Source organism: Pieris rapae, chromosome 6, assembly GCF_905147795.1.
Source record: "Pieris rapae chromosome 6, ilPieRapa1.1, whole genome shotgun sequence".
NCBI lineage: Eukaryota > Metazoa > Arthropoda > Insecta > Lepidoptera > Pieridae > Pieris > Pieris rapae.
Genome location: NC_059514.1, coordinates 10,544,576 through 10,567,907, shown reverse-complemented (window position 1 = coordinate 10,567,907; position 23,332 = coordinate 10,544,576). Strand labels below are relative to the sequence as shown.

Sequence of the window (23,332 nt, the reverse complement as noted above, 5' to 3'; positions counted from 1 at the left end):
TTGTAGCGATATAGGCTGACATTTGCGAATATGTGTATGTGCTTTAAATTCCTAATTAATCAGTCGGTATAGTGACGGATTTGATAGAAATACGTGATTTTTCTATAAAACTGTGTAATTTAATTTTATCATTTTTATTTTGTTTACTTGTATGCCAATTTTCATATTAACAGAATATGAATTAAAATAATTATGACAAAAACTAACATTATTTTGAAATGGCTGCCCTGGCTGACCTCAGCTACCTCGCACAAAGAATTAGTCTAGCTATTCAAAGGGGGAACGCTGCCAGTATCTTCGGAACCTTGCCTCAAGGGACTCCTTTGAATAATATTTTTTAATAATTAAATTGTAAGGTTAGTTATTAGATATATTTTTATGTTATTTGTTTTGAATTATATTTTTCAAAAACTTACAACTGTTTTCAAAATAATTAAAAAAAAAGATATTTGGTATGTTTTAAGCATAGACATTTATATTTTATTATTAATTGTATGGTTTTATGTACTTTATTTGGTTTAAACTGATTATCAAATATGAGTGTAAGCTCGGTAAAATGGATCGACAAAGAGCGAAGAGATTGAATTGTATCCGTCGCCAAAAATGGATTGTCAATTGGTTCGTAGTTCATTGAAATTGATTCGTAGGGTTCAGTTATTGGGATGCAAAAAGGAGATTGATCGACTGTTACTAAGTTAAACTAAGAAAACTCTAACTTAAAAACAAAGAGTCCTCAGCAGGAGACATGATAAAATAGGAGCTGTATTCTCGTGGTAACAACACGCAAATACATAATCGTTTATGTAAAAAGTAACTATTTTAGCAGCGGCTTACAAAACATGCGTAAACAAAATGTTACTATTATATACACAAAAAGTTTCGTCAACATACAATGCTATAGAGGTAGAAAAAGCGCTTTTGAAAACAACGTAAATCACGGGTAAACAAATATTATTGCCACTCAATATTGAATGTATAAATAAGTCCTTTGAGTTCGGTTACGCATGATTTGTGCTTGTCGGGTGCATTTTCTTTCGGCATGTGACCTACTTTCGATTATATAGGAGGAATATAAAATATTATAATAGTAGGTGGGATTTTTAGTATATTTTGGCTAGATTCGAATTGGACATGTGCATTCAGATATAAACCTTAATTTATTACATTATAACTACAAAAATGTACAAAGTATGTAAGTTAGTAATGGACTTTTCATCTCTGCAATTAATACTTACTGATATATAGTTCGTCAGGAAGCAGCATGTCTGAGACACAAAAACGTGTGGCAGAGCCATTGCCTTAGACACAGGCAAAAAGATGATAATATGATCTCTCTTCACCGGAGAGCGACCTATTTGGTGAGCGTATGGCGGCAGTGTACTCTGATTTGAGGGTATACTTGGAGAGTATTAGGGGTTAGAATAAACTGTGTTTTATGTTATTTTAATTAATTTTGTATTGTATATATTATAGTCTATTTTATTGTGAGTTTAGCCATGTCTGTAATTAAATAAATAAATAAATAATAAAAATATGATGATGATTGATGATTTTATAACTTGTAAACGTACATCACTATTAATAGGCAACTGACTGATGACTTTGGGCAAGAAACAGGTTCGGGGCTTAATGCTGACTGACAAAATAGTAATAGTATCAAAATCCAACATCTTTTTAGTATTACCAGATTTTTTTAAATACTGCTGTATCCTTTGAACAGTATTACTTTGAATGAAAAGACCGTTAAACCAGTGAAATATCATGTCAGTTAGTAGCACCCTTTGTAATGGTTCGATTTGTATTCCTAAAACGCTGCGCCTTTTTGTCAGCGTTATTAGAACTCTTTTCTTACCTTTAATGTTTAAACATGGAATCATTTTTGAATAACGTACGAAAACTATTCTTTAAATGGTTTTTTATCATATATTTTGATCTTTTAAATCTCTTGAATTCAATGTGTCGTGGATTAATACCCTTATTTCAGGTAGTATATCAATTTGATTATGAAAAAATATTTTGAAGTAAATAATGGCATTATTCATTTTTTTTATTTTATTGGTGTGTCAACGTTTAATGTTCGTATGTCTTATATATTTCTGTTTAACTTATTATAAGGTTACAGAATTCAAGATCGCATATAAATGGCTCGGTTGTTTTGGGTTTCTTTAACGGTTTAATATTTATTGTCAATTATTAATAAAAACAATAATAAAAAAATATACTTTTATATTTTTCGAGGAAGGAAACCAGAAAACTAGAGAGACGGATTTAGTGAAGAATAACGCGGGCATAGCAAGCCTGTGGAAAATGAAATGCATATAATATTTGTATGTTTAAAAAAATATATTTATAAGTTCTGAAACAACATGTATACTTAAAAAATACAAGAAAACATGATACTTATTCCAAAACGTAATATGTCTAAAGGCCTCTCTAACATTGTTACGTTCTTTTAAAAATATGATTTAGGACTGCCATATATTTATATTGAGCAATGAGAACCGTAAATTCAGAGAATATTCTATCTTGTTAACGTCCCACTTGACCTAAATAACTAATAAGTTCGATAAGCCTTTATCGTCCAACGAAATAAGGCTAGAAAATATAACCATTTATATGCCTACATTTGCCTAGATTCAGACAAAATTACTCTTCCAACATTGAACATTATTATTTCTTTAACATGTTTGCTTTTGTATATTTTAATATATAACACAATTGACATAATTCAATAAAAAGGACAGAAACTGGCGCCCTAATCGCATCTTGTATCAAACAGTAACCGTAGAGGTGTAACATTAAATAAGTATTTAATGGAAATGTGAACATAGTTTGTATTTGTATCTAAATGAGAGCTCAAACGCACAAAGTTTGAATATTCATGTATGTTGACTTTATGTTCCATGCATGTAGCACAAGTATTATTTAGTATTAGATAATAACAGAAAATCTCTCATAGATTTATTCCATGCCTAGCATGCCTGCATTAATGATATTCTCGGAGCGATTAAAATAAATCAATGTCACTACAACATTTTTAGGTCTCGGTCTCAGATTTCTGTTTTATAATCTTTGGTAAGTAGGTGATCAGCCTCTTGTGCCTGACACTTGCCGTCGACTTTTTGGGTCTAAGGCATTTCCTCATGTTGTTTTCCTTCACCGTTCTAGCGAATGTTAATCACGCACATAGTAAGCCCATTGGTGCACAGGCGGGGATCGAACCTACGACTAACCTACTTCATAATAATAATAAAAATTATAGTGTACATTGTTTATTATATATAATGACGATTATAAACAAAGTCGCCATATACGTTGACTCTTATTAACTAAAAAGACATCGTTCAATCTAAATTCCTATATCTGTGAAGTTCAGGCGGCTGTTGGAGTTTACTTAACAGCTTCAGAGATGAGAGAAATATCGACGATGTGCTGAACTTGCTTCATAAACATTTGCTTATGAACCTTCGGTAATTATAAAGTCCTAGTTACGTATATTTATAGGCAGTAATTTTTTTTACTTGAAAGTCATAGTCGGTAGGCAACGCTCGGGAAAAATATGCTTTGAAACGCCTCTCTTAGCTTAAAATTTCATAAACAAATATCAGAATAACTATTAAAAAAGAAGAAGCATTGACTGTTTCTCGGTAGGAAGGTAGCCGGTTCAGCTTGGAGAAAAAGGAAATGATTTATTTAAATACTATTAAAAAAAAATTAACCTTTCCCCATACTGCGTATTGGCAATTTATATAAACTTCATTTACTTATAAGCGTACAAAACCTATGCTTATATTAATGAAATAATATTATTTACAACTTCCAAGCAACTACTTCTTTTCTTCCACTAGGACACCCTAAACCTGTCATAAATACCACATTATTTGATCTTACAGGCAATACGACAGCGCGCAAAGAAGCAACGCGTTGCTAAAACGACTTCGACACTCAGTTCGGCCGTGTCAACTGGTGCAACGGCTGTCATAATTGAGAACGTTGCGCATGCGCATAGGTTTAATATACCAGAAGACAGAGCGACCAACACAGCCTCCGGCAGCAATGACGATGATGATGATAAGTAAGATGATCTTTCACTGCTATTTCGGGTTGAACCAGTCAACTTACCATGAATCTCTTCAGGTATCTTTACCATGAAATTAATTTGTCAGCTAGACAGTTTTATTTAAAATAATATTTTTTCTAGTTGAAAACAATATAATATTTACACTTCCTTAAAATATAATAGTTGATTTCATTGTTTTTATAGCTACGATAAAACAGAGATGGGTGAATATGCTGAAGAGCTGGCGAGAACGAGGTCAGCTCGGTTCATGCTAGCCGCCGTCGTCGAAGAGACTGGCCTGTAAGTAATAATTATAATTTACATATAATATAAAATCTGTGTTAATTTCTCAAGGGTATAACATGATCAAAGATTATCAGTTTACGAGTAATTAAATTATTTTCTTCATAAACTAAAAACCTGTCAGCTTCTTTACTGGCATTCTAATGCTGAATCCATTGTAAAAACAATCGGTAAGTATGTATAAATAAATCATTAGAATTTAAAACAAAGTAAATTCTTTCAGAATAATGGCAAATCTAGCATCACCAATACCAATGATAGATCCCAACACAAATAACGATTCAGGCTATGTTCCCTCCAATATGGACTTGGAGAAGGAGCATTCACCCCCTCCTTCACCCAACCGTGAGGAGAAGAAAGAAGAGAGGAAAGGAGAAAGGAGAATCGATGTACCAAAGAAACCTGAGTTGAAGTAAGATATTACTGATTTAACATTAAAGTTTTCTAAGCCATGTACCAGCCCTTCTGACTCCCTAAGAAATAAGAAAGAAACTTGGTGTAAAGTTTGATTTATTACATTAGATATATAAAATTCGCTTGAGGTCTTCATAAAAATGGTAGAGAATATTAATTCCAAAGAAAAAATTTTAATTAGGAGCATAAGTAAACTTTGCTGAGTTTTTCAAATATATACTTCTTATATACTTAGCGACCGGAAGCTTCGTTAGCGCGTTTCTGGGTATGATATCTTCGCAGTGATTTGTAAGCGCAGATTGTGAATGTCACTACAAAATATTTCCAAATGATATACTTTCTATGTTTAAAGTTTCCTACTTAATATGTAAAATGTTCACCGAGCAATGTCGTGACGAGTAAAGTACTGTCACGCAGGGTGATATTTTGTTAGTTTGGGTTTAATCAGAATATAACGAAAATCTCAAATAATTTATTCTAGTATAAAAACTGTCAGCTCCATCAGCATGAAAAATGTACGACATCTGGCCACTCCAGACATAATATCCCCTAATTGGGCGTACAATCAGCGAGATAAGTGCTTTAAAATGTTTTCTGAGCTTTGAAATGGTAATCACAGTTATTCGCCATCCCATCAGATTAAGTAGCTCTTGTAGCCAATACTAATTACTCTACTTATAATCTTACCAAATATTTTATAAAATTTCATTAATTTAAAAGTAATATATATGTGTCTGTAATTTCTTTTTAAAATTTTCTTACATTTTCATAGAACACAACTCTTTCTTATACATTTCATTGTAAATAGGCAGTTGGAGTTTTTCCAATAAATTGTGTGACAAACAAGTTTTAATAATAAATGTAAGGGAAGTAAATGTGATGAAAATCGTAAACATAATGATTATGGCTGAATTTGTCACAAACGTTGCATGTTTACGTGTAAAATATAGCCCAAAGAGCAATATACAACTACAAAAAATGTATAAAAATATAATTAAAATTAACCAACCAAAGAACTTGTAGATGAATTTGCCCAATTTCTACCCTTGCCTTGTAATTTACGGGTGAGAGAACAAACGGTTCATCATTATGTATTTCTGATTTAAATATTATTAGCATAACAACGAATTGTCATTTGTTCGTCAATTACTGATAAATATTCATAACTTTTTAAATGCCTCAACTCGTCTTGTATGATGAACGAACGAAAATTTGTATGGAAAACTTGAAATATTTCAGCGAAAATTTAAGCATTATCTGACATGACTACGCCAAATAAAATATATGATATTGAGTACGTATAGGATAATATAAGTTTCAGTTGTGCCTTTACGTTTTTAGGGCTCAGCCTCACATTTCTTAATTTCTTTCATGGTAATTTGTCAATCTAATAGACAAGTAGGTAATCAGTCTGTGCCTGACACAATTCTGACTTTTTGGGTCTAAGGCAAGCCGATTTCTTCACGATATTAAGTTCACCGTAAGAAAATCCATTGATACACAGCCGGGGATCGAACCTAACACCACAGGTTTGAGAATCGCACGGTGACGCTACTAGGCCAACATTGTTCTAAATTAATATTTGTAAGTCATTAGTTGTAATCTATTCAACTTTATTGCAGGTCTTCCATTATAAACCTGGTTTCAAATATAGCTACTCTCAAAGTTGCTATTCATTGCATAAAAATTATATCTTTAATAACATTCGCCGAGGATTTCCATTCTACACGATTGTTATAAAAGTTCGCTTAGTTTTAAGATTTATTTTTATACATATTTCAAATATTCTATATATTTACAGAAAAAAGTTGAGCAGGATAAGCAACAGCTCGTTAATATCAACTCCGCGCCGAAGGTTCAGAAGTGCAGCGTCTGCAGCAAGATTTACCATCTTCAAAGCGAACAGGGCTGGAAAAATGAGGGCCAAATCTTTCGCCAAGAAAGAAAAGAAAGCGACTCAGACACTTGCTATTGTACTAGGTACGTGTTTATTAATGGTCATTATTCGACAACCATGGTATTAATGATATTTTTTTGACAATTCACATAATGATATCATTAATAAGCATATAATCTTCAGTTTGCGATACTTCCATGTTATATAAATTATAGATATTCTTATAAAATGAACATGCATGAACTTATTGTATACGAAACAGCTGAATGAGAAAGATTTGTTTTTATTATATATATACTATACTATTTTATTTTATTATATATGTATTATATAAACATGGTTTTTAAATGATGGGTACATTATTCTTATGAGTATGCTATGATACTATATTGCACTAATAAATAATATGTGTGTAGTATAATATATATTTAACTGAAAAACTAAATTTATAGATACCAAAATGTATGTAATGAAGTAATTCATCATTCAATCGCTATCTTTACAGCAATTACTTACATTACATATATTTTGATTGCTATTTTCAGGGGTATTCCTCTTCTGCTGGGCCCCATTCTTCACCTGCTCAGTTCTGGATGCTCTCTGCACCAAGTTCGGATGGAGCTGTTCACCGGGTGTCACCGCCTTCATCCTAACAACTTGGCTTGGCTACATCAATTCCTTTCTCAATCCCGTGATTTATACAATCTTTAATCCGGAATTTCGTAAGGCGTTTAGGAAAATTCTTTATTGTTCTTAATGCGTTGTGGAGAATCAAATCAAGTAGCGGGCTAAAAAGATTGTAAGCTAACATAGAAAAAGTATATTAATTTTACTATGTAGTTGCCTTCGAGACTAATAGAACGATTTTCGATACAATTTTTATAGTGCGATTTGGCCATTTATCTATTATTCTATTGCTATTACCTCTTCATCACCGCAAAATTTCTGCCCAGCGAGCATTCTCTTGACCGAACGCGATGGAGACTAACTGTGGATGCCCTCTAACCCATCTAGGAGTTATAGGACATTAAGTCCGAGCATTCTTTTAAGGTCTGAGTACACTAACAGTAGCGCCATCTATATGTCAGCCTACGAACTTTTCAGTCCACGTAATAAATTTAATTGGATAAACGTTAAAATATAATAGAAGAGTATTTTACTATTGTGACACATGTGAAATAGATGAATGAAGGAACTCTTTCGTATTGGAGCTGAATCCAATCCCCGTATAGTTTCACGTACTTAATCGAGCTTTACATTTTGTATACTTTTAATACTTATCACGGGAACACTTCTAACTTGGGTAAAAACTAGTAACTACATATTTTCCTGTACCACTGATTATCCCAATCAATTTGTTTCATAAAGGGAAATTACGCCTGCAGTACCTTTAATTCCCGGTTAGAACATAGGTAATAGCAAAAAATTTCAGGTTGATTGTGCCTACACTTCTTTGTTTAAATTACCCAGCTTTGTTATTTATTTATATTCAATTTTTTTATATATTTATCAGCTAGCTGCAAGACTTTCCAGACTAAACGAATCTTCTAGTCTTTTCCAAATTGTAATTGGTACCAATAAACACATTTCCTTCTCCAATAAATCGAAAAGATTGTAAAATTGAATGTCTATTTTAATACTGGAATCTGTAAATATGTAAAAAACATTAATTGGTGTAAAAATTGTTGTTGTAATTGTCCGTGTAATAGAGATTATGATATCGCTTAACCACCTAATTTACTTAGTAGGGCTACCACAGACACGGAGATCTAATGAGATATATGGTTTTTAGTTTAGTTCATATGAGAAATTCTGTGACAACCCCTAACATTTGCGTATGCCGTAAACGTCTCCGGGGGCTTAGTCAAGATGCCTTAACAGTAGTGTATGTAAGAAAGTAGAAAACTAAATGTTATGTATGAAAATTTGTCGACACGAATTAGTTAGTATGTCTATATGTACTCTGTTAGGGAATTTTGACTAAGTTTAGTTTTATTAACTAATTGAATAAACAAACTTTAATCTACTCTGTGTTAGCCTAAACTTCCTTCCCGCGGTTGTGAAACAATTAAATTAATTAGAGTTATTAAGATTTGTAATTGAATGTATACGATTTCTATTAATGTAAAAGATGAACAACTTATTTCTATGAAAATTACACTAATGGCTTGTTGGGAACGACGCATTCCCGTAAGGAGGTTAAATTTTTGTAATAACTCAAAAAGCATTTTGGAGAAATATTTTTATCTTTTAAGTTTCAAAAAAGAAAAAATATATGTAATATGGTCCAAATTTAAGTTTGTACTTTGAGATTAAAAAATTTGTTATTATAATATGTGTGAGAATTTTTCCACTAAAAAGCCTTAAACACCTTATAGGAAGAAATCTATTGGTTTTCTGTCCTGTATATTTAAAACTTACTTATACATTAAATTATTTTTATTGAATGAAACTAAAAAGCTTATAAGTTTGTCCTTTATTTAATATTAATACTTATACTTAAAATAAAACTTCATTGTAAAGTAAATGTACAAAATTGTAAATAACCCTTTTGTAAATAATAATTACATATATATTAATTTAAATGTATAATTGGTGTCGAGTAAAGAAATGTGAAATTGTATATTGTTTTTTTTGGCAACTAAACCGTTTTTTAACAAATGTGACGCTATATTTTATTCTGATACTATAAATATTTTTCATATTCAAAATATGATTTATTTATGTATATGCTTAATAAACACTTATTAATCTTAAATCAATTTATCGTTTTAAATTAACATTTACTGCCATTTCTAAAAAGGATGTTAGAACGTACAAGAAGAACCGGGGAATTTAATTTTCTCCGTCAGTGACTTAAAACGCCAAGGTTTCAGTTAGTCTACTAAAATATTAAAATACCTACATCGCCTTTCGATTATATGTTATCATTAAAGTCCTTTAGAACTCTTATATTATTACTGATTTAATGTCAAAGTCAAAGTCAAAAATCATTTATTCAATATACACTTATGAACGTCAAAAAACGAAATATTTGTTAATAATTTTTATTATTAATAATAAATTAATTATTAATAATAAAAAAATCATTTTATACTAATATTTTTCTAGTTCATTATTCTTTATTTAACCAAGGTAAATACGATACGAGTAAGAGCCAAATTTATAAAATATTATTTCTCTAGTTTCGATAATGGGTAAAATCAGATAGAGCGAAAAGTAACAAAAAGTTTATAAAAATAATGAAGGAAAGCAGCGGGGCAGGGAGACAGAGATACATCAAATTGTTGTATGGATATTTGAAGGTTGTCAATATCAAATTAACATAAAAAATAATCACAGAAGAGCGTAAAGGTTAGATGCAATTCGGCCCGTTTGAACAGTGCATTAAAAAACAATTCTGATAATATCTATAAATTTTAAAGGAAAACAGTAATGGAAAATGTTTATTTATTTGGAGGCTGCAGTGGCACATAATATAAACACATAAGAATAAAAATAAAGTACTTATTAAAATTTACACTTTAAAACTGAATTCGGCAAACTAAACATGTGAAAAATCTTGAAACACTTATGAAATGAACTGCTGCCATCTATAGATATGGCGGTCAAATACGTAAAATGGTAAAATCCTACATTTTCAAACTTCAATCTCAATAACTGTTTGTTTTAACTCCGCTGTGTTAGCTATGATAGTTAGTAAGGACCAAAGATATTTATTATATTCACTGATTATAGTGTAACTAGACCATTACAGTTTTTTTTTTTTTAAATTTATTCACATTTTCTACGACCTTTATTATCGAGCTTTAGACGTTTTGTAGTAGATGGCGCTAGTAGTTCCGTAAACATTGCTTTGTTATGTCTAAAAATACCTAAACTGATAATGATTACACGACATGATGAAATAGAAATTTAATATCTATAATTTCCTTAGGGTTTTCAATTCATCTTATACGGATAAAAGTTTTATTTTAGTGTTTTCCTTTTGTATTCATAAGTGCAACAAAAAATGACGTCTATTGCGTTCCAGTGTTTTCAATTTGCGAGTAATGAGCAGGCTGTCTCGTTCTTCATGTATAGAGGAACCGCGGTATAAACTGAGACAGATAGCTTTTGTCAGTCTCTTACTGAAAACTGTGTTTCGTATCAGCTGACCTGACAAGCAAAGCAAAACAGTCGGTGCGCGACCATCTTGTCAAAACTGGAGTTAGTGACAATAAATAAATATTATAAAATGTCCTAAATCACTCGTAATGACTTAACTTTTCTATCGTATCTAATAAAATCGAGTGCGTAGTTCATCATAGTGCTATTTTCGTCTCGTTAACAGTAAATTTTCCCTTATAATTCGGGTTTGTGCTGCGTCAAATGACGTCATGTGTGTGATACACGTATCGCTGCCGAGTTCGTAAGTTTTTTTCTTTTATTACTGTATTAATTATATTAAACAGACAATTATTTCAAATAGCTTTCAGTTCCACCTATGTCGGTTTCATTCATGAATCAAGTGGAAATCGCAATAATAGCTTCTATGTCTCTCCATACTGGTTACAGAAGTTGGTAGATTGAAGTGCCCTTGAAAATTATGCAGCAAAAATCACATAGTATAAAGGCCAATTGGGCTATTAGTTGTACCATCGCTTTCTATTCGTATTAATGGACAAAACTCTTGATTTCCTTGAGTTTTTTTTTTATTAATCTGCATAGTAACTGAGTAAAAACGTCGCGCACTTGTCGGCTATTGGTGAGTAGGTATTATGGATAGCGAATGCTCTCGAGTTTGGTGTATAGAAAGTATTTATGTATCTCAAACATTTGATAATAAAAGTACATGATTCAATTAAAATGGCTGCCATCTGTAGAAAAGTGCTAATTACTTGACGCTTATTAATAAACACTTACGTATACATTACCACCTACCTACAACATCCATCTACCTATACTTTTTCGTTTTTGTAACAGCATCATGTCAACATAATGTTTTATAAGATAACGGTGAGTGAAATTAAACAATGAAATAATGTTACTTATAGGATCCATACTGCTTGGGTGATACCCTGCGCGCCTCAATACATAAATAATTATCCATCGCTTGTTATTGACAAACAAGAAACAAGTTACAGTCCATTAGTCGTTATTTCGTTCGGCTATTTTTAATCCGTAATCCGCCTGCATTGGCGAATGATATGGACGAGTTTTTTTTATCACGTGTTTACATTGCAACATAAACATATATATGTGAGCAATTTCTTTGTTGATCGGCTAAGGAACATTTTCATGGAACTTACGCGTTATGGAATTTCAAGGATACGTTTTTATATTGGAATATATAGAAGTGAAGTCAGCATGAATGTATTTGTTTCTATTGGCCTCGATTTCATATAAAATTATAGATCGATATATGAACGTCCTTGTACCGTGTCCTACCTCAAGTTTTATTTATCGTCTCTCTCTGTTTGCAAATACAGTGAAATTAATTCCATCGTTTCAACACAACACATTTTTATTTATGTGGCAAATACAGCGTATGTTATTCACCTATCAATAAGTCTATTGAAATTATGTCATTCCCGTGTCGCAGACATACATGTGGGAGTCATAATTTTCTAATCCAAGGGCGTTTTCAAAGGTTAAACGCATGACAGCCTTATTTAAAGACATTTTAAAGTAATTTAAGTTATAACAGAATATTAATTAAATATAAAACGTGTTAAAAGATCAAATTTTCGTCTTCGTGCTTGCTCCAATCAACATCATGAAGTCGTCATAAATAAACAGGTTTTTGATTTTTAAAACATTCCTGTATAAAGGAGAATAAAGTAAATGTATAAATACCATGCAAATTATACCACTATATTTTCGTTCTGTTTACTTGTCAGCCAGCGCTGACCTTCCAGGATTTACAATACATTCTATAAAAAGAATTCCAACCCTCTTCTTGATAAAACAGATTTTGTTTATAAATTGACCTTGTAATTTTATTGGATTCCTAAGATGTGTCTGTCTCCAATGTTGTGCTCTCAGGCATTTACATAGCCCCTCACTCTCGAATATATCTTTCAAAAATACAGACATATTACACATTCAAAATTATTCAGAATAGCGAATTATATTATACCAATTGCGTGTCGGAAGGATGTTTTCTCGTTGGCCTACGTACTTACAACTTGTAATAAATTGCCCTGCACAGGATTACACAGCATTATTACCGCGTCATTGATTCAATTCATCATTATACTCGATTCTTACAACTAATCTCAAACGCTATAAGACCTAATAAATACTTATTAGATATAAGTGCGACAGGGACTATTTGTATACACGTTCACACTGTATTATACTATCATGATAATAATATATATATGTAATAGTATACTTAGTTCAAAAAAATAAGTCCATTAGGATTACTTGTCGTGGGCAGCTAGTCTCTTAAACATAACATCATTTATTTCTAACGAAACACAGACACAGAAACACACCAAGTAATAATAATAACAATAATGAAAAATTATTTTTAGAAATAATTGTACAGGACATTTTAAGTGTGTGTGGTGGTTGAGCCAGGGCTAGTCCTGGTTATTCTACCAGAGAGCACAACAGTAAGGTTGCGCCTCAGACGCAAAAAATGAAAAAGAATTAATAGTAGAAAAAAAATATAATAGTAAAAATAACAGTGTAAGGAAAGAAGTCTTGGAAGATTTGTGTGTCAAAGTATATAGTAAATAACAAAAAATATTAATCATAAGTTACTAAAACTACAATAACAAATAGATAATTCTCTTCCATTTGACATATTAACTATGTTACGTACTTGACGTAATAATGTCTACATAACTTACAATTTTATTATTAAACTATTGCACAAGAATACTTTCCGTATCACAGGACAGGTTTAGAGGATGTTGCTTTTTTGTGAATGTTAGTGAATGTTTAGGTTTGATAGCCAAAATTATTTTAGAAAGTGCTTTGAGGCGAAAAAACACTATAATATATTTAAAGGAACTTTTATGTTATGTTTTCAGCGCGTTTCATTTGTACTCGAGGAAATCAATGACAAATAGAAATCATTACATTGAGAATTGGAGGCAATGTAACTGTGCCGTTTATATAATACGGTTCATCCCCGTAATTGTCACAATTATTTTAAGTGTATTATTTATGACGATTCTATTAAGCAATATTGTATGTGCAAATATAATTCGATGTTGCATAAACAATGGTGCACATTTGGATACGGTCATGGCAATTTGAATTTAAACCCGGTTTTTTAACACTCTAGAGTACACATTTTTATGAGGTGTTACCAGTCACAGAATTAATAATGATATGAAAGATTAAAAATAAAGCGACCGTATTTATTGAATTTATCAGTAAAGGTCCGTTGGGAAAGTCCCTATGTCGCCCAATTAAACAATTTACACTGGTTAGAGCATAGAGAGAGCGTAAAGCGTTCAAGTATCCCATCAAGGGCCATATGCGCCGTACCGCCCTGTATCAGCAGGGCGCGAACCATCACACCGCCCGAAGGGGCATATGCCCCGAACGGGCCTAAACATCCCCCTCGCGAGGGAGGATGTAGCATTAACTAAACGGCATTGCCAGAAGGCTAGCAAGTCCGTTGCTGGTCTTTTAAGACTTGGTCTTTAATATACAACTTCCTATTGCGAATTTGAAATCTAAAAATGAATCATTCGAATTACTAAAAATAATAAAACGATATTCATAACGAAAATGGTTGTGGCAAAATTGATCAAACGCTAGTCCCTCTTATTTAAATAAAACAAATCAAATGTTACATATTTCCAAGTATATCACATACACACAAATCAAACTGATAACCTCCTTTTGTGAGGTCGGTTAATTTAAGTTATTAAGACTCATATATCTATCGTCACATATATGATCTATCGTCATAATAGGATCCATCCTATAAATTAGAAATACTGCCCTACACTAGAAAGAACAAATAATTGATGAAATATACACATTCAATCTTACATTCCAACATAAACATATTTTATTTTTTATAACAAAAAGACACTTGTGGTTGAAATAATTGTTTTATACAATTAAAAAAAGCCTGGTTGAAATAGGTTATATAACTTTGAAATGTGAAACCTGAGTTTTTCTTTTAAGTTTTAACGAGGTGAAAAGTAAATTTATTCAAAGATGTCGCTATTTGTAAGCGATACATTTGAGTTAAAATTGTACGTAAAACGGTATACAAGCCTCTTAAATATCTTATTACCAAGTGATGAAAATATCAAGCATAGAGACGCGAACATAAAACATTCAATGAATACAGAAAATCGATAGTGTTAACGAGAATCATAACTGCGAACATTATCATTAATTAATTATTTACAATCGTTAGTGTTTTTGTTAAAACGAAATATTTTCTGATATTATTCCAGTGGTACAACCTTGATTTTCTTAAAGGCTACTAGTCACATACATTTTTAGGTGCTAAAATGCTGGTATTCTAGTGATTATTATTATTAAAATCACATCTGGCACGTCCTTTGTAGTTTAAAAATAAAATTGGTTGTTTAAATCGTTTTCAACAATACTAATTACTTTCTCTTGGAACATGTTTTTGGCGTAACATGGGCAATTAAGTAATCTCACTAATGACGAAAATAATTTGGGTGTTTTCGAACTTCAATGACTATTTTTATAGGTTGAATATGTCTTCGGGTTATGCCAATTGTAGTATATAAATTTAGCACTGTCCTTTTCTGTAAAAATTGTCTTTATGCTACGCTGAAAAGAGACAAATAAATACTTAAGTTAAAGTCTAATTGGACTGATTTATTTGTTATGAATAAGGGCGATAAAATTAATTTAAATAGGCTGTATTCTGTCAAAATTCGGCAGCCTTTCCTTGACGGCAATTATTTTGTCGTCAGCCTCGTTTAAAGACTCATCAAAATGTTAATTTTGGTTCAAGCGATCTTAGGAGGTGCCCTTAAATTGTTGTTTACAGGGTCCGAATTTGTAATGACAGCTTTCTGAAATATACAACAAAATAGAAATAAGCCTATGCTTGTTCTATCAAAAACGTTCCTGTGAATCATCGCACATAAATTTTAAAACCTTAAAGTTCATATTATACCTGATAAAATATTTATGTATACATATATATTTCAACCAACAAAAACCTAATTGAAAATCGAGAGAACGATATATGATACAAAGGAATAGATTAAATTAATAATACATTATTGAAGAACAACAAAGCTCGTACACTAAACATAAATAAACTAAACGGGAAATGGGCATGGCCATGGCAAGAGGAACAGAAAAGAGGAGCAAGAAAGTACTAAACTGGTGCCCTAGGTATAATAAACGAAAAGACAGTTTAGAATATGGATAGACCAAATCAAGGAAGCGGCAGGAGTACCTACATAGCACAGTGCAGACAGGGAAGGCCGGGATTTCCAAGAGGCCTTTGCCAAAAAAGTGCATATGACCCAAAATAATGAGATATAAATGTGTTTAAGTGTGTAAAGTGTATTTTCTACAATAAATTTGTATTATCATTATTATTAACTGAAACTTGTATGTTTGAAATCTTATTTAAAACAATATAACATACAGATAAATCTGATAACCTCCTTTTGTGAAGTTTTGATTGAAATAGTTGTTAAGCTTCATTAAATATATTTGTAGTCAGATAAAATGCGCACAGGCTGTTGAAATTTTAACTGTAATCCACTAAACTAAGTAGAAAAACTACAGTTGTATTTGATTAAAATTTTAAATATAATTAATTTGTAATCGGTACACTTCTACAATGTGTTACTGATAAACGTCGATGTTTCCTTTAAAATGATGATTGATAACGCAAAAATAACAGTAGGAGAAACGATAAAACGTTTTAATTAAAGTACTCCGCTATCACAGACTAAAAATATTTCCTCAAATGTACCTATGTTATTATTCGCTACCGATCTATTTACAGTTTTAGGTTTAAATTATGTGGATCGAAATATATTGTGCTCAGTGACCACACATGTTCTTTCTGATTGTACACGCAGGTGTTGTGTACATAGAGCAAATGCATTGGTGCACAGCCGATTCGAACTTAACTTCTGGGTTTAAATAACTTTCCAAGATTTTACCATAGTTGTCTAATATCGCAGATAATAAGTTCTCCACTTGTAACAGAGGAATAGTTTTGCGAAATATCGCTCGCTAGCTTTATGGATGAACGTTTTGTTCTTTAAAACAAAAGAATTACTTAACCTCGTAATTTTCGCACGTTACAGTACTACCTTGACCTTCACAAACGTGGTATGAATTTTCGCCTTAAAATTTCGATACTTTGCTATATTCATACAAACGTTATAGAAATCACTATTTTAGTGTCGAATTTGAATAAAAGAAACACTTGAATTGTTTCTTTACTCTCAACGATATGAAATTTACTAAAAATTTCAGAGAAACGACCAAAAGCAAAAAGTGACCCAAAAATAAATGCAACTGCAGTTCTGTCTGTGCCAAAAATTTAAATAAAGTGGATAAAGCAGGGATCTTGGCAAAATATGTAGGGCAATTTTAAATGTTAGCTTTATTACATATAATTGATTGATTTCCGTAAACCAGGTCTCGTCAAAAGTTACTATAAGTTCTATTTAGTTAGATTCGATTATGCTTATGTAACAGCTTCCGTGGCTATGTGGTTATCACACATGATGTCACACAGGAAGACCTCGGTTACAATTCCTCACAAAACGGTTGGTTGGGAGGATATACAAAAATAATTATCACCGTCAATCAAAAACGCCTTGAAAATTATGTAAGAGACGAAGATATGGGTTCAAAAGAATAACAAATAACTATTAGTGACGAAGACAGTGTATGCCTAAGTGATTACGATACGATTTTAAGCCTTTATCTTGTATAAAATGTTAAATTCACAAAAAATACAAATTACCTTAACCTTGACCACAAAGCAAATCGTGTCGAGGTTGCGGACAGTGCCCGCCGAAAGTGAAAACTCGCGCGCATGCCGCAACGGGACTGCACGCGCCCAAACATGGATGGATCCTATACAACACGCAAATCACGTTTTCAATTTTAAAACTGCGTTTTATAACTGTATATTGTATATACTTGCCTGTTAACTTCCTTCCAGTATTCATTTGAACTTATGCTACATATAAAACGAGTCTGATTCGGCAGCCTTTGTGTTACAAACAACACACTTTGTGTGTGTTTAAAAGGTGTGTACCTTAAAAATTGTTTAATCGGAATCCGATAAATAAGAGGTGAAGGCAAGCTGAGTGAGAAAGTAGCGGCATACAAACAAAATTTATCTAATTCACTAACATATAACATATAATAACATAAAATAAATATATTATTATTATTATTATTATATATCAAATACATAACATATCGCATACAAACGTTACTTTATAGCTACCGACGCGCATTGGTCTAAGAAGAACAAACTCGGTTGTCCCTTTCTGATTCCGGAAACCCATCAATAAAGATACTCTCCACTTTCCCTCTGTAATTTCGATGATCCGTCGTTGAATAACGCACCGTTTTGGAAGTGTTCAAAATGTCACGGAGAGCATGTCAATATCGTATTAAACCTGTATTTTTAAAACCTACAGCCATTCTTTAAATTCTTTACAGTTTCCATAAAGCGTGTGAGTTTTGTGAATTGTTTCACTAACAAACATTTTAACCAACTACTACTATGTTAGCATTCTATTTATTATGCAAACATTTTATACACTTACCTACTCCTCTATACATACCTCTCTTCTAAGCTTTGTCTTGAATTTTTATATCGTGTTAAGTGTACGGGGTACAATGTTGATCATTATTTGCGCAGAAGTGCTTTTTATGTAGTTTTCCTATTAACAGTACAAGCGCGTACTTCCCCCACTAAGTAAAATCTGGTGCCGAGACTAACGACATATTTCCACGTACGCTTTTACGTCCACAGGTCATAAAGCGAAACCACGTAGACGTATCCTTGCATTGAATAGGAAGCCCCAATATTCCATCTTGTTGTTTACTGTATCAGTGTCTTTGCCAAGTGCATATTTTTATCTATTGATAAGGGCTGATAAGAGGTCAATGGCATGCATTGTCAAACATGATGATCCTTTGGATGCATATTTCGTAATTTAGCAATTCTACAATATGTAATCTTGATATTAAAGATACATATAAGATATGATTGAATTAGACAATGATTAAACGTCAAGGTAACTGGTATATTATATTGGAAGTACTTTACTTAAGTTTTATTGATATTGACTTATAGTTAAAAAATATATAATTACGACAAATCAAATTATTTTAAAGCCTTTCAACCGTTTATAATATTTATTTCCTTGAATATTTTGTCAACAGACTGTGAAGATGCAAGAGCAGATAACAGATGGGGAGCCGGCGCACCATGCCCGGCGTCCCATGAACGCCTTCCTCATATTCTGTAAACGCCATCGTAGCGTCGTCAGGGACAAGTATCCGAACCTGGAAAACAGGTAATTGTGCATGGCAAATTAATTGTACGAGATTGTAAGCGGTCCTCTGTGACTTATACCTATAATACCACAATTGATTTTCTTTAACTAGATTTTGTATCCAGATAGATTTATATGAAGCGATTTAATATACGTTTTAGTACAATATTTGATTAAATATATAATACTTCGGTGTCGGTTATTGTGGTTATGTTAAATGAAACACTTTGTTTAAAGCTGACCTTAATCGTTTATTACTTATAACTTACATAAAATCAGGTGTAGTGAGGTTCCGACGCCTGCAAAAAACTAAATTGACTTATTTAAGGATTCTTAAATCTAAGGGATTCAATACAAGTGTAGTCGATCTTTTTGCACATTATCGGAAAGAATATTGTTACATTACAATTCTTGTGTATATAAATTCTTTATGACAAATATTAATTTTCAGATCCATTACCAAAATTCTAGGAGAGTGGTGGGCTAACTTAGACAAAGAAGAGAAAGCTTGCTACACAGGTCTTGCTAAACAGGTACACATTAACATTCCTCTGAATAAGATCAAAAACAAGTTTCACAGATCAATGATTTCTTTTATTTTCCAGTACAAAGACGCGTTCTTCAGCGCCAACCCCGACTTCAAATGGTACAAGTTACCCGCACCGCCCCTTCGTACTCTGTCCGCTCGACCCCGAGACTCCTCTGACAAACAAGAGTCCCCAATGGACTATCATGAGGAATATGAAAGGACAAACAACAACTCCACGAGAATAGACTTCAACAAAAAATCAAACGTCACAGAAAGTGAACCGAAAGAAACATCTATGTTCACACCGGGCAAACTAGCCGATGAAGCTCAAATGGGGGGCCTCAGCAGCCTCCTCATTCAGAAGACTGAAAACTCAACTCCAAACCCATTTTACTCACCTCCCTCTTTTAAGTTCAACTCGATCTCAGCTTCAACGGAATTCAGATCTCAGGGTGTCGATGAACCGAAATCACAGAATCAAGATAATATACGTGAACTACAGAATGCTTTAACTGAAACCACTAAGATATTTAGTGAAGAATTCGAAAATAAAGAAGTATATTACCACTCAAACGATCCTAACGACCAGATTACTAACCAAGATGTAATAGACCAAATAGTTGATAAGCGTTATTCGAAAGAAGACGACGGGTATAACAGAAACTGGTCGGACGATGAGAAGAATTCGAAGTCGGGACGGTCGTGCAAGGGTAAGCGTTACCAAGAATTCATGGCTGTTGGGGGACTCTTAGTAAAGCGACAGAGAAGAGAATACGATAGAATGGACGAAGGGTATAACGCTGCGTGTAGCTGGGATCTGGCTAATTATCAAGAAGAATTCACTGACCCTACGAAATCAAACTCAATCGACACATCGACTGAAAGCGAAAGAACTGACGCGATCCAAGCTCCAGAATCAGACAATAATCCAAACAAAACATTCAAAGCGGCTGACTTTGACTTAGATGCGAAAATCAAGGCTCTACCCTCACTTAGCTTGGAGAAGTTTCAACAGAAAAAACGCGAAAACAAGCGCAAGAAGAAAACGATCAATCTAAAACCAAAGGCGTTGGAATCGTCTCAAATTATCAACTCAGTCCCTCGCCCCCTAATTGACGAGCGGCGTGATATGGCGGAACATTGGCGGGAACAAGTAATCGGCAGTCAGAAAAGAAAACCAAGAAAAATTAGTATCACACGACTCGAAATAAACAGTTTAGTTTCCAATTCTATGAACGGAGGGAACAAAATAAGTCCAGAGATTAAAATAGCAACCGAGGCGCCCAGCAGCGTCGTTCAAAACATGGATATTTGCAATCACACGCAGCATGACGTGGACTTATTTGCGCTGGCAACACTCGCGGAGGTCGCGGCTAATACGTCAAAAATTGAGGAGTCAAACACACTTGCCAAAGTGAGTGACCCTTCCACGGTATGAAATGCCGAACTAGCCTTAACAAGATTCCAAAAATTATTTACTTTAAATCAGAAAATATTTATATAGATCTACTTTTACATTACGCATAAACGATAATTGTACACTTTGGTAGGTTTTATAAATTAGAAATAGAATTTATTTATATAGATGAACTATATGTATACTTAGAAGTAGCGATAATCCGCTTTTAGAAAGAATAAGGGTGATAGATGTCAGTAATAATACAAGGCATAATGTATTTTATTAATATATGTATAATATATTCATAATATAAAGAAAGCATGCGGTGTACAGATGTTATATCGCCAGTTAACAGCATACTGTATTCCGGCCATTCATCACAATAATTTTAAAATGCCAAAAATAAGTCATCATAAATTTCGAACCTCAAATATACTTATGTATAGTTAGTAAGTACGACTGCCTTAGGGTTGATTTCGCTAATCAAGTAAAGAAATTTTGGAGAGCCTGTGCCGAAATTCTTTTATGTCAGTGTCAACTTCTATGATCGGTGGAATCAGCACATGTCTTGAAATTAAATCGAGGCAATTGTCTATGACTGCGTTGCATTTTTTAATATTAATGTAAAGTGCAATTAAATGTACAGTTTTATATCAAATCATCACCAATGTTAGATAGTATGAAGCGGCAAAAAATTGTCTGTAACTGTTGATTTTAACCGTGTATCAGTTGATATTACCAGCACCTATCACATTAACGAGTTAAACTCGTCACGTATAACTTGTGATAATTTTTTATTTAGTTTTAATTTTAAAAAAAGTTGTTCGTTTCCTTATCTTTTTTGAGACCTGTTAAAGTATGAAGTCCGCCGACTTTCGATGACCCGTTTTCATCAATATTAATTAATAACTGATAACAGAACGGGGCGTAAACACATCGGTGTACTTGGGTCTTAAATACTTTGCAATGTCCCAATTTGGTACCTGATTTAAAAGAAAACTTTATCGACTTTGGCATTGGTCGTCGATTTTTAATTTTTATAAGCTACGTTTTTGCGGAACAGTGTTTCTCAAATATTGGTTTTTTAATTGTTTTAATGGATTTATTTAACGACTTCTGTGATGTTATTTTAATCAGAAGTTGAATGGTGCGTAGCTTTCGTTGCAGGTCTAGTCTAGAATAGTATTCTAAAGAATAATATTCAGTACTAAATTCTAAAGTGCACTTATATTATTTATATCTTACAAAAGATGACACAAGCCATAATGTGACATGCTCATCCAAAGACCAAATGTATTTATAGTATAGAAGATAGGTAATAACTTAGGATCATGTGTATATTAAAGTGGTATATAATATCATATTCAGGTGCAATGGAATTTCGACAGTCCAAAGTGTCTTTTCCTTCATGGCTTGGTTTATGGAATGTTATGTAAATTTGTGAGCTTTTTGTGGTTCCTTAATGACTTTTAAACACTGGTAACAAAGTCTTAATCAATATAATATTGTTGCGTGTATCTATATTAACAATGATTTAAACTTTTAAACATTTATTTTGTTATAAAGAAACAGCCTTATTTTGAATGACAGTTAGATGTTAAGATATTATATGGGGCCATGTTGAAGGTAATGTAAGGCATAGAGTATTTATGGTTAACATCCTTTACATTTTATACATTTTCTATATTGTGGTGAGCTTATATATATATTATATATATATTTTTAAATTTTATATGAATATGGTGCTGTCAGATCTGCGTTATGTTAATAAGAGTTTTAGTGAGAGTATATTTTGTAGCAATTGAGGTGCATGATGTGTCATATGAATTTTTAACCAAATCTTAAAAGAAACCCTAATTATTGCTCTGCTGGATGCATCATCTTCCACAATTGCTTATCACCATTTCAAAACATATATTTACCTAATTAGGGATTGGTGATTGTTACTGTTAGTCATATAAATAATATTAATTTTAAGACCGCAAATTATATTATGCTGTGAATATGTTTGTTAATTACTTGTCTATACAGTAAGTTCAGCACAAATTTGCGTGTTACTCATATATGTGTAAGCAATAGATTTAGTCATTTTCGTTTTTTTGAGAAACACTGGTCTTAATTTAGGGCATAATAAGTCAGCTCCCAAAGTATTTTGTTGAATGTTTTGTTACTAGCAAGAAAAGTTGATTAAACACTTTTATTATTGTAGTAATAAAGTTTATTCATATTATTAAAA

At 32.4% G+C, this 23,332-nt stretch overlaps 2 protein-coding genes and 1 long non-coding RNA gene across 3 annotated transcripts in view; 2 read left to right on the top strand and 1 right to left on the bottom strand.

Annotated features, from left to right (window-relative positions):
• Positions 1-9,081, top strand: part of LOC110991628 (dopamine D2-like receptor) — a 23,319-nt gene extending 14,238 nt beyond the window's left edge. The window contains exons 4-8 of the mRNA XM_022257072.2: positions 3,894-4,075; positions 4,265-4,360; positions 4,587-4,775; positions 6,579-6,757; positions 7,220-9,081. Of these exons, the coding sequence (XP_022112764.1) occupies positions 3,894-4,075; positions 4,265-4,360; positions 4,587-4,775; positions 6,579-6,757; positions 7,220-7,431 (858 nt within the window). The 3' untranslated portion in view covers positions 7,432-9,081. The remainder of the gene's footprint in view (positions 1-3,893; positions 4,076-4,264; positions 4,361-4,586; positions 4,776-6,578; positions 6,758-7,219) is intronic.
• On the bottom strand, positions 6,605-17,716 carry LOC123689259. The gene is made up of 3 exons (XR_006750279.1): positions 17,617-17,716; positions 7,191-7,323; positions 6,605-6,685 (listed from the first exon to the last, which is right to left on the bottom strand). It is a non-coding gene; the product is annotated as an uncharacterized LOC123689259 (long non-coding RNA).
• LOC110991627 lies at positions 10,832-23,332 on the top strand. The gene is made up of 4 exons (XM_022257071.2): positions 10,832-11,085; positions 19,056-19,189; positions 19,620-19,701; positions 19,774-23,332. Exons 2-4 carry the CDS (start codon positions 19,065-19,067, stop codon positions 21,133-21,135), a joined length of 1,569 nt encoding a protein of 522 aa, XP_022112763.2. The 5' UTR covers positions 10,832-11,085; positions 19,056-19,064; the 3' UTR covers positions 21,136-23,332.

Coding starts and splice junctions, on each gene's coding strand:
- LOC110991627 (XM_022257071.2), top strand. CDS start 19,065: ATGCAAGAGCAGATAACAGATGGGGAGCCGGCGCACCATGCCCGGCGT. Junction 19,190..19,619: donor TATCCGAACCTGGAAAACAG/GTAATTGTGCAT, acceptor ATTAATTTTCAG/ATCCATTACCAAAATTCTAG. Junction 19,702..19,773: donor ACACAGGTCTTGCTAAACAG/GTACACATTAAC, acceptor TTTATTTTCCAG/TACAAAGACGCGTTCTTCAG.